Here is an 18,642-nt window from a genome sequence, read left to right on the forward strand (position 1 = left end):
TTAGTGGGAACTGCCAGGACCCTAAAGAATGATGGGTACTTAGCTCCACAGGAGGTCGGTACATCTGCTTTTCATAGGCTCTATGTGTTTACTTGGTCAACAGGCAGCTGAGGTTGAAGAAGCAGGCAGCTTTAAACAAACAGATAAGGTATTGGTATGAATAAATAAATAAAGACACCCAGCCGTTTATCTTTCCCTTCTCAAATAGCCTGTGGTGACGGGTCACTGCCCATCTGTTTAGAGGGTGCAGGATTCAGTTAAAGTTTCTGTACAAAAAAGGAGACACCCGCACACTTCAGGTTTTTATTGTGCAAAGCTTTACTTTCTTTCTCGGTCTAGGACCGAAAACTCGCAAGTCAAGAAAAGCTTTGCAGAAAAAAGACCTGAAGTGTGCTGATGTCTCCTTTTAGTACAGGAACTTCTCTAATTGCCTGAAATCTTTTGGAAGACGCAGGGGAAACTAGGCAGTTCTGGGGCCTCATGTACAAAGACTTCTGTAGATTTCTTACTGAATCTTTGCGTAAGTGAATATCTGGAAAAATGCATTTGCGCCGGAAAATCTTAAATATATCACTCCACACATAAACAGGTGTTCATGCTGATTCATGCGGTATGTCCAATTTCACATGAAATTTAATAAACATGCACTTTTTCATGCTTAGTCAGTATTGGTACATCTGAAAATGTTAGTGGAAAGTTACTTACGGAGCTTTTTTGTGCGTAAGTAAGTTTTGTACATGAGGCCCCTGATCACCGGAACTAGCACAACATTGGCCTCGTTTACATCAGGCATTTCATTCAGACTTAACTCACTTAAATTCTGAAAGCTTAATTATGCTTTGAAAACGTCATATAAACACTTCACAATTCGGAATTAAATGAAAGATCAAAGTGAACTCCGCTGAACTATTGAATTCGGAATTATTGATTCGGAATTAAAAGTGTCATGTTAATGTAGCCATTGTTACAGGTTGGGGGAAATCAAGATCAGAAATGCAAGAGCTCTGTGGCCATTTCTATTCTGTTTCAGGTTCGGCATACTGTATGTGTTTCCCAACCTTTTTTGTCTTGCGTACCCCCTAAGCCTTTTTGTCATACCATGAGTACCCCCACACTCATGCTTTATATCCCAATGTGACTATGCTCCATACATTTTTTCATTTTCCCAAGTACCCCCTACAGTGTGCTCGCGTACCCCTAGTGGTATACGTACCCCTGGTTGGGAAACACTGCTGTATGTTACAAGCCAGTTAATGTCTGATGCAATCATGGACCTTGATTTATTTTGGGTCAATTATTGTAAATACATCAACATGCATGTTACAAAAACACACCAATTTAAAAACATTAGTTCCACTGTATGTGCATTTATTTATTCTTTAAAAAAAGTACAAAACTTTATGACCTTCATGTAAAAAATATTGATATATTTATTTAAAAAACACTTTGCTTTAAGCAATAACCGGTAAACAATTGAACCTTGACCTGAAGGTTTGTAAAGACAGGTGCTAACAATATGCTGCATATAAGGTAAAAAAAATAATCCAAACGCTGGGAAGGCCAGCATTAGAAAAGAGCAACAGTGTGAACATGACGAACATGTAAACATTTGATATCTACAGGGTAGAAATACTGTACACAACATTAAAATACCATTCTGGCTTCAGTTCAAACTTCACATCTTTGAAATGCGGTGGCACACTGCTCCCTGAACACTGAAGACTTCAATTGGTTCCCATTCTGCAAGTCATCATAGCAGCACCTGGGGATGACAAGAATGAAAAGAAGAGAATGATTAATCGGCAGAGCTGAGTAAAGCCGGTTGTGTTGAGCAGATGGTATGAATAAACAGCTGTGTTTATATTGTTGCAGCATGTATTACTTGGAAATTGCTTTGTTTTTTTGTAAGATGCTTTGTATAAAAGCTTCTGTTAAATGTGATGTTGCAGCCATGTCATATCTTGTGGTATTCTGAAAATAAAGAATATCAGAAAAGTGGCACAAAGACACAGTAGACTATTGGGCCAGACACATTCATGTTAAATGAAGAAAGACAAGAATAAATACTAGGACACAATTCTCATACTTACTTTGTAACGTTTTCTTGCTCACTGCAGTGGCGGCGTCAATGTTTCACGTACGATGCAGATCGCTTGAGGTGTCTGAGCAACGCGAGTGCCATGCTCGTCTTTTCCCCTGGTGACATTTTCGTTCTGTTCTTGGTCTCCGCTTCCCTCCTCAGCTCGTTAAGACTGAACGGTCGCTGCTTCTTGGGACATTTTTCATCTGGGTCTCCGCTTCTCTTCTCATCTTGAGTCTCGAGACTGGAAGATCTTCGCTTCTTGTGTTTTGATTGGTGGTGATCCTCCTTGACATGAGGTCGCTGCTGCTGCTGCTCCTGTTCCCTCCTGTCCTTGTAGTGGGACGCCTTGTGCTCTGCTCCTCTGTCGGACGCATTCTTCATTTTTCGCTCAGTGTCTGGACTGTTGAGCTTCTTTTCTGAATCGGAGTTTCTCTTCGTTTTCTGTGTGGCTACATGCCTGCCCTCCCAGCTTTGCATGATCTTATCCCTTGCCGAATTCTCGAGGGAGTAGATGATGGTAAGCACAGGTGGAAAATCTCGTCTAGAGGCGGAGTAGTACTCGGCCTTTCCGCTTTTCCCCTCTGGATACATTTTTTTGGCTCCAAATATCCTGAAAGTTGCTTTGTTTTTCTTGCCCTGATGACCGGATGCAGGGGCTACAGGGCTGGAGCTTTCAGTCTGTTGTCTTGATTTGACTGGTGCAGTTTTGTTTGATGAACTGTGTGAATTTTCAGAGTATTTCGGTGATTCAGTTTTGAATTTCTTGGAGGGTGGTAGTTGGGTGGTGGTGGTGGTGCCTTTATCTTGACATTGCTTTGGCCTCGTCATCCCATGCATTGCCTCTGTCTCTGTGGTGCTGGATTGCTTTGATTCGTTGGTGGTCCTTTTCTTTATGAAAGCTGATGGCGAGATAGGGGTGCTTGACTTCACTCCGCTGCGTGATGGGGATGGCGTAGGAATCTGAAATAGAGGGAGACTTACTCTCTTGAGGACTTTCTGACCATCTTTCAGGCCTTGCTGGTGCTTGTGCTTGTGCTTTTCCTTTTTGTCGTCTTTGGCAGGGTTAACATGGGTGCTATTCCCCTCCAGCTGTGTCGAATGTTCTAGCTTATTACTGGTTGCCAGAGGTTCATAAAATGTAACCGTTTTCTGTGTAGGGGGAGTAAATGTGGTCTTCTCCTTTCTGTCACGTACCGTTAACTCTTCGGGACTTTTGGCTTGACATGTAGTCGTTGCTTCTGACTGAGGAGAGCTGACGAACTCCACATCGGAATCATCGACACTGTGGGCCGAGGGCTCGTCGAACAAATTAGACAGACAACTGGACTCGTCCACTGACAACACAGTGATCTTCATGGACAGCATGGCTTGGTCTGGTACCACAGGACGCTGGTCACATGTCTGTGGCTGTACAGCCTCAAGTACAGGGGGCGAGGTGTTGTCAACCTCCCTGGCGGTGACGAGGTCATGGCCACCACCTGCACTATCCACAGCCTGAAGTGGTTGTACACGATCCAAATCCTGTCTCTTATTACACATTTGCACACAGAGTTTCGAGTAGTCGTCAAGTACAGGTGGCGAAGAGGTGTCGGCCTCCTCAGCAGAAGCAAGGTGGTCAACCAGGGTGTCAGAGTCCACAGCCTCAGATGGCTGCACATGTACATAGTCCAAATCTTGGCGATTGTAATTCACTTGTGCACTGCCCTCCGATAAGTCACTCGTCATTTTCTGAGTGTCAGTCTTATCTGTGTTTTTGTTTTCCGTTATGAGCTTGAGGAGTATGTTTGTTTTTTGAGTATATGTCAGCAATGATGAGAAAAAATCTACCTGACGGTGCATTAGGTTATTGACAGTTTTTATGGGTTGACTCTGTATGACATCTACTATGGCCTTTTCTTTTTCAGGTTGGGCATTATTGAGGCAGGCTGTTTGTTCCTCTGACTTTTCCAGAACGGACAGAAAGTTGTCTTTATGCCAGTCGGTCAGTTCTTGTATATAGTCTGTGGTAAGCTCCTTTTCAGATTTTATTTGGGATATATTCGGTGTGACATCATCCACCGTGGCATTCTCTTGGTTCTCTGGGCTGTCCCTGGGTTGAGGATTAAAATCCACAGAGTCCTCTGATGAAGGATGTGTCTGAATTCTCTGAATTTCAGCATTGTCCATCTTTTCGTTTTCAGTGCGGTTGTTGTCGGCTCCTTGTTCCTCCATTTCCTCCAGGGCGGATGGAAAGTCCTCTTGGACAAAATCAGTATCTGCCAATAGTTTGTCAATGTCCAGTGATTCGTCACTAACATTTCTCCATGACGACTTCTTGGTTTCCATGGTGACGCCACTGGCAGTACTGCTGTAGATGCTGTAGGTGTGTGTCAACTGCTTTAAACGTGCGGCTCCCATGCCATTGAACACATCTTTGTCCTCTGTCCTGGCAAACTCTGCAGCCTTTCTCAAAATATTGTCAAAGGTGCCTGTTTGTTCTTTCTCGATGTAGTTATCATAGCTGCCATCCCAGAAGAGATTCATTATTTGGCGTCCCAAGTCCTGTGCTTTATTTTCCCTGGGTAGATATTTTTCCGTCGCTTCCAAAACCGCCACCAATTTTCTGACAGTTCCAAGAGTGAAGTACAAGATTCTCCGCGAGTCTGTGTTTGGGCAAACTGAGGGTCTTTGACATGACCTTCCTTCAGCCGATGGGGCATCTTTAGGTTGAGGGTCATTCACAGTCTTTGGCTCTTTAGGTTGAGGGTCATTCACAGTCTCTGGATCTTTGGGAGTGGTGGCTTTCACAGTCTGTGGCTCTTTAGGAGTTATGCCATTGGCTGTCTCTGGTTCTTTAAATGATGTGCCCTTCAGCGTGGAATCATCACTGTCTCCATTAGTTGGCTTGTCACTGGCGAGGGACCACACCTCTTTTATTTTCAGCGAATCACTGGCAACACTGCTGCTGCTGCTGCTGCACTGCTGTTTGGCCCCCTGCACTGCATGCTGGGATATTGGAGGTACGACGGCAACTGCTCTGCATATCTGCTGCACATTTCTATGGGTGGAGCCAACAGCGACGTTAGCTAGAGGCCTAGTAGGCGTGCCAGTGTCCTTATTGTAAATGATGTCAGTGTTTGTGTTGTTGACAGCAGCAAGGGTATTTGGCGATATGGTCTGTTTCTGTAACATTGCATTTCCCTTGCTTGGCTGATGGGCTCTGACAAGCTTCTCTGAGTGCTTCCCTGGGCCCCACAAGTGATGAGATGATGATGATGATGATGATGATGATGATGATGATGATGATGACGACAACGACGATTGTGCTTGAGGTCGTTTGTAAGCTGTATCAGCACTCCCATGCTTTTTCAAATTCTGACTGTTGGAGAGGTGATGATTTGTGGGCAAAGAGACGCTACTTTTCCTCTTGTCCATCCTGTGAAAGGGAGGGGGCAGCCTTGGGCCTCGGGCTCTTCGGGTGGTTGAACCGTTGCCATTAGACGTCGTTGTCTGCAAGTTTTGATGTTGTGTCACCTGCGGCTGTGCCCTTCCGGGATGTGATCGATGCGGCACACCATTGAAATCAGAGGACGTGGGTGTCGAGCCTTTGACATTATAAGTCGATGTGTGTATGTTTTGGTATGGGATCACCTGTGGCTGTGCCTTCCCAGGATATGATGGAGGTGGCACACCACTGACATCTGAGGACATGGGGACTGAGTTGGTAGGTAGTTGGTTCATGTGGTAGGGCAAGTGTGCTTCAGTCTGTCGCGCAGTCTTCAATAATACAGCAAGGAGGCTTTCTGCCGCACAGCCATTGCCATTTTTGTAGTTCAAGTGTGATACATCCTGGGCTGTTGCGTGTGCTTGCACCTGGCTGTTTCCGCCATTGCCTCTGTTATGTGTGGGTTGCACAGCGTGGCCTTGACCTGTCGTGTTATTCCATTGAACATTTTGCTGATACTCCATTTGATTTGCATAACCGGCTGAGTTTGAAGGCTGGTGTTGAGAGCTGTTGATCGTTTGATAAAGCTGTTGATTGTGTGCTGGCTGAAACGATGTCTGCGCTGGAGGTGATTGTGTGTTGGAGACGGTCGTGTTGAAATTGATCTGCCGTTCACCAAGTGATTGTAATCCATTGCTTGGCACCATAGCAGTGTTCCGATTCTGCTGAGGGTTGTTCTGGGCAACGTACGTCTGAACAGGTGGATAAACAGTCTCATTGGGCTGTTCAGGTACATAATGACTCACGTTAGCTTGTGGGAGGCTCTGTGTGTGACAGTTCTGTTGAGGTCGTGTTTGTGCGCTTTGTGCAAAGTAAGTTGGTGAGGTAGTGTTTGTCTGATAGAATGTCGTGGCTGACGAAGTGGCTATCTGTGGCTGTGCAGTAGCTGGCTGTGTCGTCTGGAAGTTTTGGTTGCCATCTGACATCATGTTGTATCCACTGGGAATGTTACAGTAGTCCGGAGCAGTGGTTCCAGAATCCTGACTTGTCAAGTACGTTCCATAAGGTTCGTTTCCATGGTAACCAGTCTGCCAGGCGTACATTCCATTCTGTGTGGGAGCACTGTGGGGGTTGTATCCAAAGTTTGCCGACTGGTTCAAAGGGACGCCTGATGTCTGGTTTGCCACTGGCTGTGCATACAGGTTGTGACAGTCTGCCCGCTGGTTTGATGTGGAACTTGCCAGTTGGTTTCCCGTCTGCTGTCCATACTGGTCTCGGCTGACAGGATAGCTGTGCTGAATATGGTGTTGCTGGATTCCTTGGTGTAGTTGAAGATGCCTCATTTGTGTTGATTAATCACAGACTAGCCTGAAAGAAGAAGAGAACAAAGGGAGTAGTCAGTATACTATCTAGTATAAGAGCAGTTCATTAATGTTTACAGTCAGAAGACAACACAGTTGTTTTTTAAGTTCACACATCTTTTTAAAAATAGTTTTGTCTGAAAAGACATAAATTATAAAACGCCAAAATATAAAATGAATGCTGGAAACAAATGTATATGGTTGAAAGCATGACACAAAACATAAAATAATAATCATATTTACACTTTCACATCATGAGTAACTTTTTGACCACAGAATAGGCTGCATCCCAAAAAATAAAATATTGTTTTTACAGGCTCTGTGTTCAGTACATGTTTTAGATATGTAACATGAATGTTACATTAAAACACACAGGCTATTATTTTAAGTCTAAGTAACTGAAGTAGATTGTTGCTTTTTTCCATGACCCATAACAGTGATAAACTGTTTCAGATATATGGATAGAGTCTGTCTCTTCAGATGTTGATGACATCATAGGCACATAGGCGTATATACATTGACATGATGTTCTAGGAGTAGGACAGGGAAGTGTTGTTATCTGAATCCAATTTTGTGCTTAATCTATTTGTGCAACTGTTCAGGGGGAATTTTCAAAACCCACTTAAGAAATGGGAAATTAACATTATTAGAAGCATGTGCTGTGCATCTACTTGGTGCTGTTTGACTATTTTTCTTTGTTAACCAACCCGTAAAGATATAGCCAGAGGACAATACCATCACCAATAGGACATTAGGATGAATACAATGGACAATGGGGGAAATCCTAGTTTGTGTTCATAGTACGGCCCTCGGAGGACTTGTACGTTCCTTGGAGGAATTTGAAGTGGCCCTTCAATTGAAAAAGGTTCCCCAACCTTGCCCTAATGCGTCAAAGTGGCTTGGAAGTTGTTCTTTCCTACCAGCCTAACTCAAGCACAGATATCATACTATATCTACCAGACGCCAAACTGTACACTGGCCAGCTACCAGACAGCCCAGACAGAAAAGAGAAAATGAACCTGCTGGACCCACACCAGCTGCACACAATATAAGAACAGGCTCACAGGGACAGAACAGAAATGCACCTTTCTCCAACTGTTACTGTATAGTACTGTATGGTTGTATAAATCTGTGTCATCTGCATCTCGCCGATATGATATTTGTGATGTCTACACAAAAGAGTGAAGATCCAGGAGGGGAAGGTTGATTACAATGAAAACCGCATATAAAATCTCTGTGGTAGTGGGTAATATAATAGATAGCATTTCAAAATTTCAGATCTACTGTGCATAACTTTCCCCACCAAAAATCTGTGTCAACACTTGTCAGCCAGCCAGCCAGCATCATAGGTATGACATGATTCAATGCAGTTATTTTTAGTCACCAGACTAGTCAGTGTCATTACAGTGACATAATGCAGCCATAAACGTGTCATAAACATTATGTTCATGTCAAACATTTTATGACTGTTTCCATGAAGTGAAGTTTATGACATCGACAGACATTGACATTGTTTTGACACTATTATGACATGGCAATGTCATACGTACAGTATGATGCCGGTGTAATGAAGGCCAACTAGCAGAGTGAGGCGTAGAACAAACCTTAATCCTGCAGCCTCATACAGTAATCTTATACATTCAGTATACAGTAGCTATCAGACTGGTAGCCTGGTGAACCAGCCCCACCCGCTGGACGGCAAAATGTTTTGTCTACGGGTGGGTCTGGCCTCGCATAATGATTCAATGAAGCCAGAATGCCATGAATCTGGCAAACCAATTACAACGCAAATATGTGTTTTGAATCAAAGTGGGTAGGGTTTTGAGGGAAGGTTGTTCTCATCAACAATCTTCGAATGTATTATGCATCGAGGCCAGACAAAATTAGACATCCACATTTAGTCTGGTTTATCAGGCTATCAGACTGGTCCTTAAGATCAGTGGTATTGTGCGTTGCCTCCCATACCCGAACTGTTGCGTTGACTAGGAAGTGGCAAGTTAGAGACCTGAGGAGCGGACTGCACAGGAACACCTCAGTCACATTGGTGCCGTTGACCCGGGATGGGAGTGAGGTTTAGGGGGGTGAGTGTAACGGAAGCCAACTAGCAGAGTGTGGCGTGGGTCCCGAGTCAGCCAACGCTTGTGCGAGTCTTTGTTAAGTGAACGATGGCTCTCGTGATCACTTCCACTGTCCGGTTCTTTCTTTCAGCCACATTCCCAAGAATCAGTGAAACGACATGATGCATCAGATCATTTAGCCTACCAAATTTGACAGTAACCTATTGAACATTTCTATGGACACCTGAAAAATCCTGAAACTAATCATTCAAACGAAAAGTAGGCTATAGGGTCAGTCCAGCATTACGTTAAAAAAATGACTAACAAATCTGATTCAATCTAATTCACAGAGCTAGACAAGGATCTCTGAAAATGTCCATCGCACTAAATGATTCTGGAGATATTTCTGAGCATAATCAGGAAGACAATGACATCAAAACAGTAGCTTTGATCACACACACACACACACACACACACACACACACACACACACACACACACACGCACGCACACACGCACACACTGGACATGTCTATTGGGCATAACCATCACATAGCCTAGATAAGCAGCTGGAAAACACCATTTGGGTACACTTTAGGCTACTTGATGCCGCTGTCATTCGCATGACATGACAGTGTCAAAACAGTGTCACCATGCCACAGTCGTAAACGAGTCATACATAGGCCTACATTATGTCAATGTCATCAATATTTTATGGTCATGCAAAGTTGACATGTAAGGGCTGTCTATAATGTTATTGCCGAATGTCATTTAGTGAGATCAGTCGTGAAATGTTAATGACAGTGAAATAATGTTTATGATACGTCTATGACTGCTTCCATTAGGCTTACACTATTACAATTTATGACACACTAATACACCGGCGTCAAGTTAAGTTATGGGCTACCCACCATTTTACAAAGTAGGCCTACAATTTTTGGGCACGCCATTTTATAAAATGAAGAAGAACTGTTACCAAAAAAATAAAAAAATAAAAATAAAATGCTGCATTGGGCTAGGTCTCCTGAGAATGCAGCATTTTTATGTATTTATTTTTTAAATAGGGCCCACAGAAAGGTTGGCCTACAGGCTACAACGCATATAGTGTGCTGTGTTTCCAACCAAATAGCCTGCGGGACAAACCGCTATGCAGCAGACCCCTTGTGTAGCCAGATCCAAACACGGGAGGGCACTCAAGGACCAAATGGAAACTTTTCAAATTTCAGTCTTCAACAAGAAACGCCTTTCTTACATGCGTTCATTGTTTCAAATATTGTAGGCCTAGGACTAGACTTTGCCAAGCGGTCTTAACTTGTTGCGCAGCACTATCTTAACCCGTGAGATTTTTTGTCAGTATAGGCTATAGGCTTTAATCTGAATTGGTATCCCAACTCTTGACTTTCCCTAAGGAAAGGCAGTAAAAGGAAGTAACATGTCACAGTGAAAAGACATAGCCAAACAATAGGTGTATAGCCAGCCTATTACATTAATGTAGGCCTATAGGCCAATGTGCCTTATGTTGGCCTATAATTATGCTACACGCCACTCAAAATGGTTTTGTTTTACAGTCCGGTAAGTTATTATTTATCCACGTGGGCCAACAAATAATAAATAAGAGAGCGCATTTGGACAGTCTCAACAAGTTGCCTTTTCCTCGATTTTGCTAGGACAAGCGGTCAATAAATTCACAGGCTATGCCAAATAAGTTTAGGGTATCTCTAGACTAAAGACCATCGGAAGTATCTTATTCAACTCACAACATGACTAACGGCCTAATCAATCAATTTGATTATTATAAACTACACTGTGGCACTGGCAGTGGCATTGACGCGCGCCGGAACACAAAAAACTTGCTTTTAAACGATTAGGATTTTAAACGAAATATTGGCTTTGCATGCCTAATCCACGCTTTTCCCCGTTTGGTCAAACTGTTTTGATAAATGCTGACTTTTTGCGAGCGAGATTCGAGAAATGCAAAGAGAGTTGAAGTAGCCTAACCCCATGGAATTGCATTGTTCCCTATTTTATAGTCTACAGCTATCTAGGCTATCCTAACAACAAAACAAACGAGATGGAACAATATGAAATGCCGTTAGCCTACTTACGTTTAACAAAAAAACGACACACGTTGCTTGGTTGACGCGCTGGACAAAATGCCTTTTTTACCCCACATGTTATGGCGAGAATGTTGTTACCTCATGATTTATTCCCCTCGAGTGTGTCCCCGCCCTCGCCCGCTGAGAGAGTCCCCCCAATAGTCTCCCAAGAGTCTCCGCCCTTGCAACGGGCAGGGGTGGAAAGTAACTAATTACATTTACTCAAGTAGCCTATTGTACTTGAGTAGCTTTTATGAGTACTTTGTACTTTTCAAGTATTTTTTGAAATGAATACTTTTACTTGTACTTGAGTACGTTTTGACCCAAGTACTTTACTCAATTACACTGGAACCTGGCCTGAGTACTGAGTAAAACATAGACAAGATGCCATGCAAAATAATGCCACAATCTGCCGGAAATGAAAGATTATGCAGGATGGCACACAGCATTTCCACTATTGTACTATCTTGGGTTGCATTGGATGATGGCTGGTGCCAAGCAAGAGATTGAGGTTATGGGGGATGATATTCAAGAAAAAGAAACGCTAAATTATCGAGAGGAAAACTAATTAAAAGTGACTAATTACTTTTACTCAAATTACATTTTTAAGTGAAGTACTTTTTACTTTTACTTGAGTAGATTTTTAGATAGGTAGGCCCTACTTTAACTTTTACTTGAGTAGGATTTAGGCAAAGTAAAGATACTTTTACTTGAGTACAAATTGTCTGTACTCTTTCCACCTCTGGCAACGGGACGGGACTTGGGAGGCATCAACTTTGGCATTTTGCGGGAAACGCTGAACAATTGACCCTGTGGCCTAAATCACCCTTGTGTGTGCTATTATAGGTGCTAAGTAGCCTATACTTCACAGACTTAACTGCAACAACGTAGGCTAAGAACAAGCAAACAAACAAAGCAATACATATCCTACCCCCCCCCCCAATTGGTGTGTGTGTGTGTGTGTGTGTGTGTGTGTGTGTGTGTGTGTGTGTGTGTGTGTGTGTGTGTGTGTGTGTGTGTGTGTGTGTGTGTGTGTGTGTGTGTGTGTGTGTGTGTGTGTGTGTGTCTGTCTGTCTGTCTGTCTGTCTGTCTGTGTCTGTGTGTGTTGACATGTGAATACTTGATGCACGTGCACTGAATCACCAGTTGATATCATATGTATAGCTTAATTTCTGTTCTATTTATTAAAGGTACACTGTGCAAGATTTTTAGTTGTTTATTTCCAGAATTCGTGCTACCTATTGACTGATGTTAACTTGTTCATGAATACTTACCAACCATCAAATTCTAAGTATTCATTATGACTGGGAATTGCAATTTTCATAGGCCTACATGAAAATGGGGATCTTCTCCATGGTCCGCCATTTTGAATTTCCAGAAATAGAAATTTTCAGCTGCAAAAATTACTTTACTTGGGCCATACAAGAAAATATTAGTTTATTACTTAGTAAACTTTCATGAAAAGATCAAATTTGGCAATAGGTACCCAGTTTCAATGAGCAGCATAGTTGCAGTACCTTTTTTGACCATTTCCAGCACAGTGTACCTTTAAATTATTACTGTACATTATTACAACAAGATAGTCCCTCACTATACTCACTCACGAGAGACAGTGCAGCATAGGTGCCGGAAAGGGGGTTGCAGTAGTGCATTGGCATCTATTACGCGGCCGACCCGGGTTCGATTTCTGACCTGGGTCCTTTGCCGGCCCTTCCCCGTCTCTCTCCCAACTCGCTTCCTGTCTCTGCTTCACTTTCATGTCTGGGTAAAAAACAATAAAGGCTTGTAAAGCCCCAACAAATACTTTGGAAAAAAAAGAAAAAAAGAATCAAGGAAAAGTAACCTACACAAGGAGTTAAGACTGGAGACCTTGGCTTGCCATGAAATAGCAACAATAGGACCTTATCAGTTATCACTGAGTTGCTACTACTCACACCATAAACCTCCGGCCCTTATCTATCAAACCCAAGGTTATGTCTTCAAATTCTTTTACCCTTGAAACACAGGCTACTGCCTGTTGTAAGCCCTAGTAAGGTTTGATTAATTGTAATTTTTTGTGCTTATTTTTTGCCTACAAATTGACATACCCAGAAGCATTTGTTGTTTAGGCGAAGCAGTGGCGTCACAAACCTTGGAGCAGAGGCTAACTGGCAGTGTGTGGCGGGGGACGTTAGTAAACCTCCCTCTCAAAGCCTCACACAGTGCGGTAGCATTGGGTGATCGGACCCTTTAGCTCAGCGGTATTGTTGACAAGGAGGTGGCGAGTTTGCGTCCCTGAGGGGGACGCACTGCGCAGTAGTACGTCAGGTTACACTGGTGGCGATGGGAGTGAGGTTTAGGTGGGTGAGTGTAGCAGAGGCCAACTGGCAGAGAGTGGCATGCAACGTTGGTAAACCTCCCTCACCGAAGCCTCATACAGAACGATAGTGGTGGGCTGTCTGATCTGCCTTTTAGCTCAGTGGGTATTGTACTATGCCTCCCATTCCGAACCAAATGTTCAAAAGTGAGGGTATAGGTTCACTTCAGGGCTCTAAATTAACTTTTTTCATTACCAGCCAAAATGGCCAGTATTTGTTAATCTTACTAGCCAAACACACTCTCAATAATGGGTCGAAGTGGCTAGTAAGTTGTTCTTTTCTGCCAGCCAAATTGAAATTTCACCAGCTTTTGGCCGGTTGGCTGGTGAAAGAGCCCTGGTTCACTTAGTTAAAAGGACACAAAGGTCAGACACAAGGAGTTTTCTTTCTCTTTTTGAGAGCAGAGAAGAGTAGACACTTCAGGGTGCTGCCTTCATCAGTGCTCTCTGTCACAAAGACACTGAGCACACAGGTTAGTGTAATATATGCACACAAGACACATGTGAAGTGGGTTATATGCTTAATTGGTCAAGGAAAGGAGACACATGTCCACGACTTCATCATGAATGGAGAAGACCACCACATTCTAGAAATGTGGAAGATGCAATTGTTGTTAGGAGTTGGGACACTTAGCTACAGGGGAGTGAGATATGCACGTGAGACATAGGCTATGTCTCAAATGGCGCACTTTTGTCAGTGCACTGACAGTCAGTGCATAGTGCACACAGTGCACTGAGGTCTTTAGTGCATAGTGTCGAGGACAAATGTGAGCACTTTGCAGTGTGCCCTCGCTGGAAGTGACGTCTGAGCATGGCATTAGCTCGCCAAAATATGAGTTAGCTACTGTTTACAATGCACAGCGTCTGGTGCTTGTATTTCCATGTCCTTCACCCCAAAGGACAACAATCACACATACAATACTTTGGTTGGCATGAAAAGGTTGGTGCCCCATCAACATTACTTACAGAATTAGGAAACTGTTGACCAAACTCTTCTACTGAACTGAATGCCACATTTCCTCTGTGTCATTGTCAACATGGCCGCCGTTTAGTGCATGCAGTGTCCATCATTCAAGCACTGCATTTTTCCGCCATTGTTAGGGGATCATCCTGGCACTTTCAGTGCACTGGCTCAACTGAAATTTTCAGCGGGAGCGCCCTAGGCACTGAAAAACAGTGCCCGAAGTGCACAAGTACGGCATTTGAGACACAGCCAGACTGTTAGGGGTCTTACACACCAGAGCGGTAAAGCGTTGCGGAACGGCCATGTTTTTTTACCGGCGTCTGTGAATATACATCGAAACATATCTGTCCTTACACACCAACCAGCGAGCGTGGGGAGGGTTTTGAACAGGGCTGGCCGCGCACGCCGACGCTGTCAGTGTGAAAGGCAGAGAAAAACACGCCGGCCGAAACTAAGCAGAAAGACAGCGTTCGTCCCGCGACCGTTCCGTTCCGCCTTGGTATGTTTTGGCCCTTAGAAGAATCATGAATGTTATTATGATAATAAGTAGGCCTAATGATCCTGTGACCCCTGCCTCCCTTCTCTTAAAGCTATTAGTGGGCCCCAGGCCTTCCTGATTATATTTACCCCTTGATCATCATATCCATCATCATTATATCCTATAGAAGATTCCACGCATTGTAACCAACTTAGCAAGGGAAGTAGCATTACGTACTCATATGCATGTGTCTTGTCTGGCTCCACTATTCTCTGTGTCTTTGGAAGTTGTGGTCATGTAACTGTAAGAAAAGCAAGATTATTTATTTCATAGTTGACGGGCGAAAACCACAACACTTCCCATTTTAACACGTGCCATCTGGTCTGAACATCCTCCACAACATATTTCTTAATTTTCGGTTCCGTCTGCGCGGTTCTAGTCAATTATGTGCCCTAGGCGAGCACCCCTCTTTGCTTTTGGTGGAGTTAGAAATTGGCATGTGCAAACACAATGTCATTCTGTCTGATCGAGATCTAATACAACTGATCTAATGTCTATGTACTGAGTGCCCATTAATAATAATTGTCAATATAAAGCTTAATGCTTTATTTTACTTAATTTTCTAATTCTGTGGTGCTTGGCGCCCCTAAGACATTTGCCACCTTAGGCGACCTTCTGGTCTGCCTATATGCCTAGCGCCGGCCCTGCGTCTGCATCCTGAAAGGTCTTCCTCTGAACTATTGAACTTTCTTTCTGAACTCATGACTTTTACAAACCTGCACAGGAGACTTTTTTACTGATGATAATAACACATTAAGGTGGAGATTTTAACCCCTTCAGACACGGCACTATAAATAAGCTGTTACCAGAATGGCAATGACCAAGTCGTAATGTATTACTAAAGGCCCCGTGCACTGTCATAGTAGTGTAGTACTATAGTAGTTAACTTTCAATGTCTATTACAGCGTGCCACAGGAGGTACGGCGTGCATTAAGGGGCTACTTATTCCTACAGCTATACCAGCCTGATCTCCAAAAATTCCGTGCTCCTGGACACGGATGTTAGGCTATACAGAGTACAGGCCGGGGCAACTCTAATTTCACTGCATGTTTTTCCTTCAGCAGTTTTATGCATGTGACAGATAAATCTCCTTGGACCCTGCATACTGTGTATACTCTATAGGGGCAGTTGTGGGTAAGCGGTTAGGGCGTCAGACTTGTAGCCCAAAGGTTGCCGGTTTGACTCCCGACCGGCCAGGTTGGTGGAGGGAATAATTAACCAGTGCTCTCCCCCACCCTCCTCCATGACTGAGGTACCCTGAGCATGGTACTGTCCTGCCGCACTGTTCCCTTGGGGCCCCATTGGGGGCTGACCCTTGCACGGGTGATGCATCAATGCAATGTTGTTGTGTGCAGTGAAGCTATGGAGTGCTGTGTCACAATGACAATGGAAGTTGGAGTTTCCCAGTTGGGCTTCTTTCATCTTTCATAAGCTTAATGGCCCCAGGACCACAGGCCACAGGTGAGTGTGAGTGTCATTCATATGCATATATGAGACAGAGGCACATGTGAGCGGGCGTTATGCTGAATGGGCTTAGCATGGCTATTCAAATGGAGGAATGAAGGAGACGAAGGACAGCACTCTTCAGATTTTTTGTCTTTCTTTATTCATATTTCCCTCTCTTTTTCATTGTTTCCCCCCCTTCCACCCCAGCTCACTCGTTGGCTGTTAAATGGACACGGGTGTGTGAACTTTATTGCATTTTTTTTGTTTTTTGTTTTGTTTTGTTTTGTTTTGCTGACCCATGTTGAAGTTTTACCCGTTTGGAAAATGACAGCGCCCTGTTTGTGTGGAACCTCCAGCGGGGTTCCACTTCCTCTCCTGTCGCTGCTGCTGCTTTCGTCCCACACCCCCCGCCTGCCTCACCCCACCCCCCGCCTGCCTCATCCCATTTCAGGAGCACCGTCTGCACACAAACGTTTCGGGCAGGGCCCTTCTTCAGCGTGTAATGGCATTTCAAATGGAGGCCCTGGGGCCAGATGCCCTGGAGCCCTTGGATGGCAAGGTCTGAACAGAAATGAAAACATGTGTGCTATCTGTGGCCGTGCATCATTTGCTATCACTAACACTTCAGGTTGGGAATATGCATATCTCTCCTATGCATTCACATGAGAGTGAAATCTTCTCTAAACAGTCTGAAATAAAGTCCATCGTAAGGCTACTAAGAAATAGAGAAGCGAACATCTGTTCTGTCCCGAAAGTTATCCGCCTGTTTCACACCCTAACCTCGGACAGCGTGCTGCTCGTGGTTTTGCAGATTCTGTGTTCTGCCCCTTTACTGGAGGGAAAACTGACCCTCAATGACTTGTAATTGAATACCCTTGGGCTAAGGAAAGCAGACACATACGTATGCATGGCTTTGTTTTGAATAGGAGAGGGTAGGAGGGGGGCTCCAGATTCCAGGTGGATGGGCCATTGGGTTATGGCAGAGGCAAGGAGAGGGCCATGGGGGGATGGGTAAATTTACACCGCCTTTTGGAGGGAGGTTATGTTTATTCAAGGGTTTAGCTGTAGTAGAAGCAACTACACTTCTACAAATTCTCTTTCTCTCTCTCTCTCTCTCTCTCTCTCTCTCTCTCTCTCTCTCTCTCTCTCTGTGTGTGTGTGTGTGTGTGTGTGTGTGTGTGTGTGTGTGTGTGTGTGTGTGTGTGTGTGTGTGTGTGTGTGACTGTGATTGTGTGTGTGTGTGGTGTGTGTGTGTGACTGTGTGTGTGTGTGTGTGTATGTGTGACTGTGTGGTGTGTGTGTGTGTGTGTGTGTGTGTGTGTGTGTGTGTGTGTGTGTGTGTGTGTGTGTGTGTGTGTGTGTGTGTGTGTGTGTGTGTGTGGTGTGTGTGTGTGTGTGTGTGTGTGACTGTGTGGTGTGTGTGTGTGGTGTGTGTGTATGACTGTGTGTGTGTGTGTGTGTTGGTGGTACTGTGTGGTGTGTGTGTGTGTGTGTGTGTGTGTGTGTGTGTGTGTGTGTGTGTGTGTGTGTGTGTGTGTGTGTGTGTGTGTGTGTGTGTGTGTGTGTGTGTGTGTGTGTGTGTGTGTGACTCTAGGGTCATCTGGGGCTCCAAGAAGCGGCTGCTTCCCTAGCCTCTTCTCTTGTTACTGACAGGTTGGATATGTGCACAGGGGCGCTGCCAGAAATGTTGGGCCCCATGAAAGATTAGAATTTTGGGCCCCCTTAAGGGCCCCTCTCAGTGCTTGGGCCCCTTTAAGGGCTCCTATCAGTGCTAGGGCCCTTAGAATCTGTACCGTGTGTGTGTGTGTGTGTGTGTGTGTGTGTGTGTGTGTGTGTGTGTGTGTGTGTGTGTGTGTGTGTGTGTGTGTGTGTGTGTGTGTGTGTGTGTGTGTGTGTGTGTGTCCAGTCTAGTCCAGTCGAGGTGGTAGATGTTCCATTCAGCCACTAGCAAACAGTGAGATGGCCCCTGTTATTAATTAGCTATTACCAGAATGGGAGCGACCAATCAGCAGCGTGTTAATGTTAATTACAGCCCTGTGTAATGTCGCAATAGAGTTGTACTACTTTCTTTTTTAAAAGTTGTTTTTGTTGTCTTTTTCGACTTTATTTGACAGGACAGTGTGAGAGGTGGACAGGAAGTGAATTGGGAGAGAGACGGGGAGGGGTTGGCAAAGGACCCGGGCCAGGAATCGAACCCGGGTCAGCCGCATGGCAGGCGAGTGCCCTACCGGTTGGCCATGGCTGGACCAAGTTGTACTACTTTCAATGTCTATTACAGTGTTCCACAAGTGGAATGAAGCAAACTATTTTACTGTTG

The 18,642-nt window shown here is 44.3% G+C and overlaps 1 protein-coding gene across 1 annotated transcript; it reads right to left on the reverse strand.

Annotated features, from left to right (window-relative positions):
* Positions 1-1,360: 1,360 nt before the first annotated feature.
* Positions 1,361-6,143, reverse strand: LOC134463736 (uncharacterized). The gene is made up of 2 exons (XM_063216975.1): positions 2,091-6,143; positions 1,361-1,762 (listed from the first exon to the last, which is right to left on the reverse strand). Exon 1 carries the CDS (start codon positions 6,029-6,031, stop codon positions 2,126-2,128), a length of 3,906 nt encoding a protein of 1,301 aa, XP_063073045.1. The 5' UTR covers positions 6,032-6,143; the 3' UTR covers positions 1,361-1,762; positions 2,091-2,125.
* Between the last annotated feature and the right edge of the window lie 12,499 nt (positions 6,144-18,642).

Source organism: Engraulis encrasicolus, chromosome 15 (assembly GCF_034702125.1).
Source record: "Engraulis encrasicolus isolate BLACKSEA-1 chromosome 15, IST_EnEncr_1.0, whole genome shotgun sequence".
In the NCBI taxonomy this organism is placed as follows: Eukaryota; Metazoa; Chordata; class Actinopteri; order Clupeiformes; family Engraulidae; genus Engraulis; species Engraulis encrasicolus.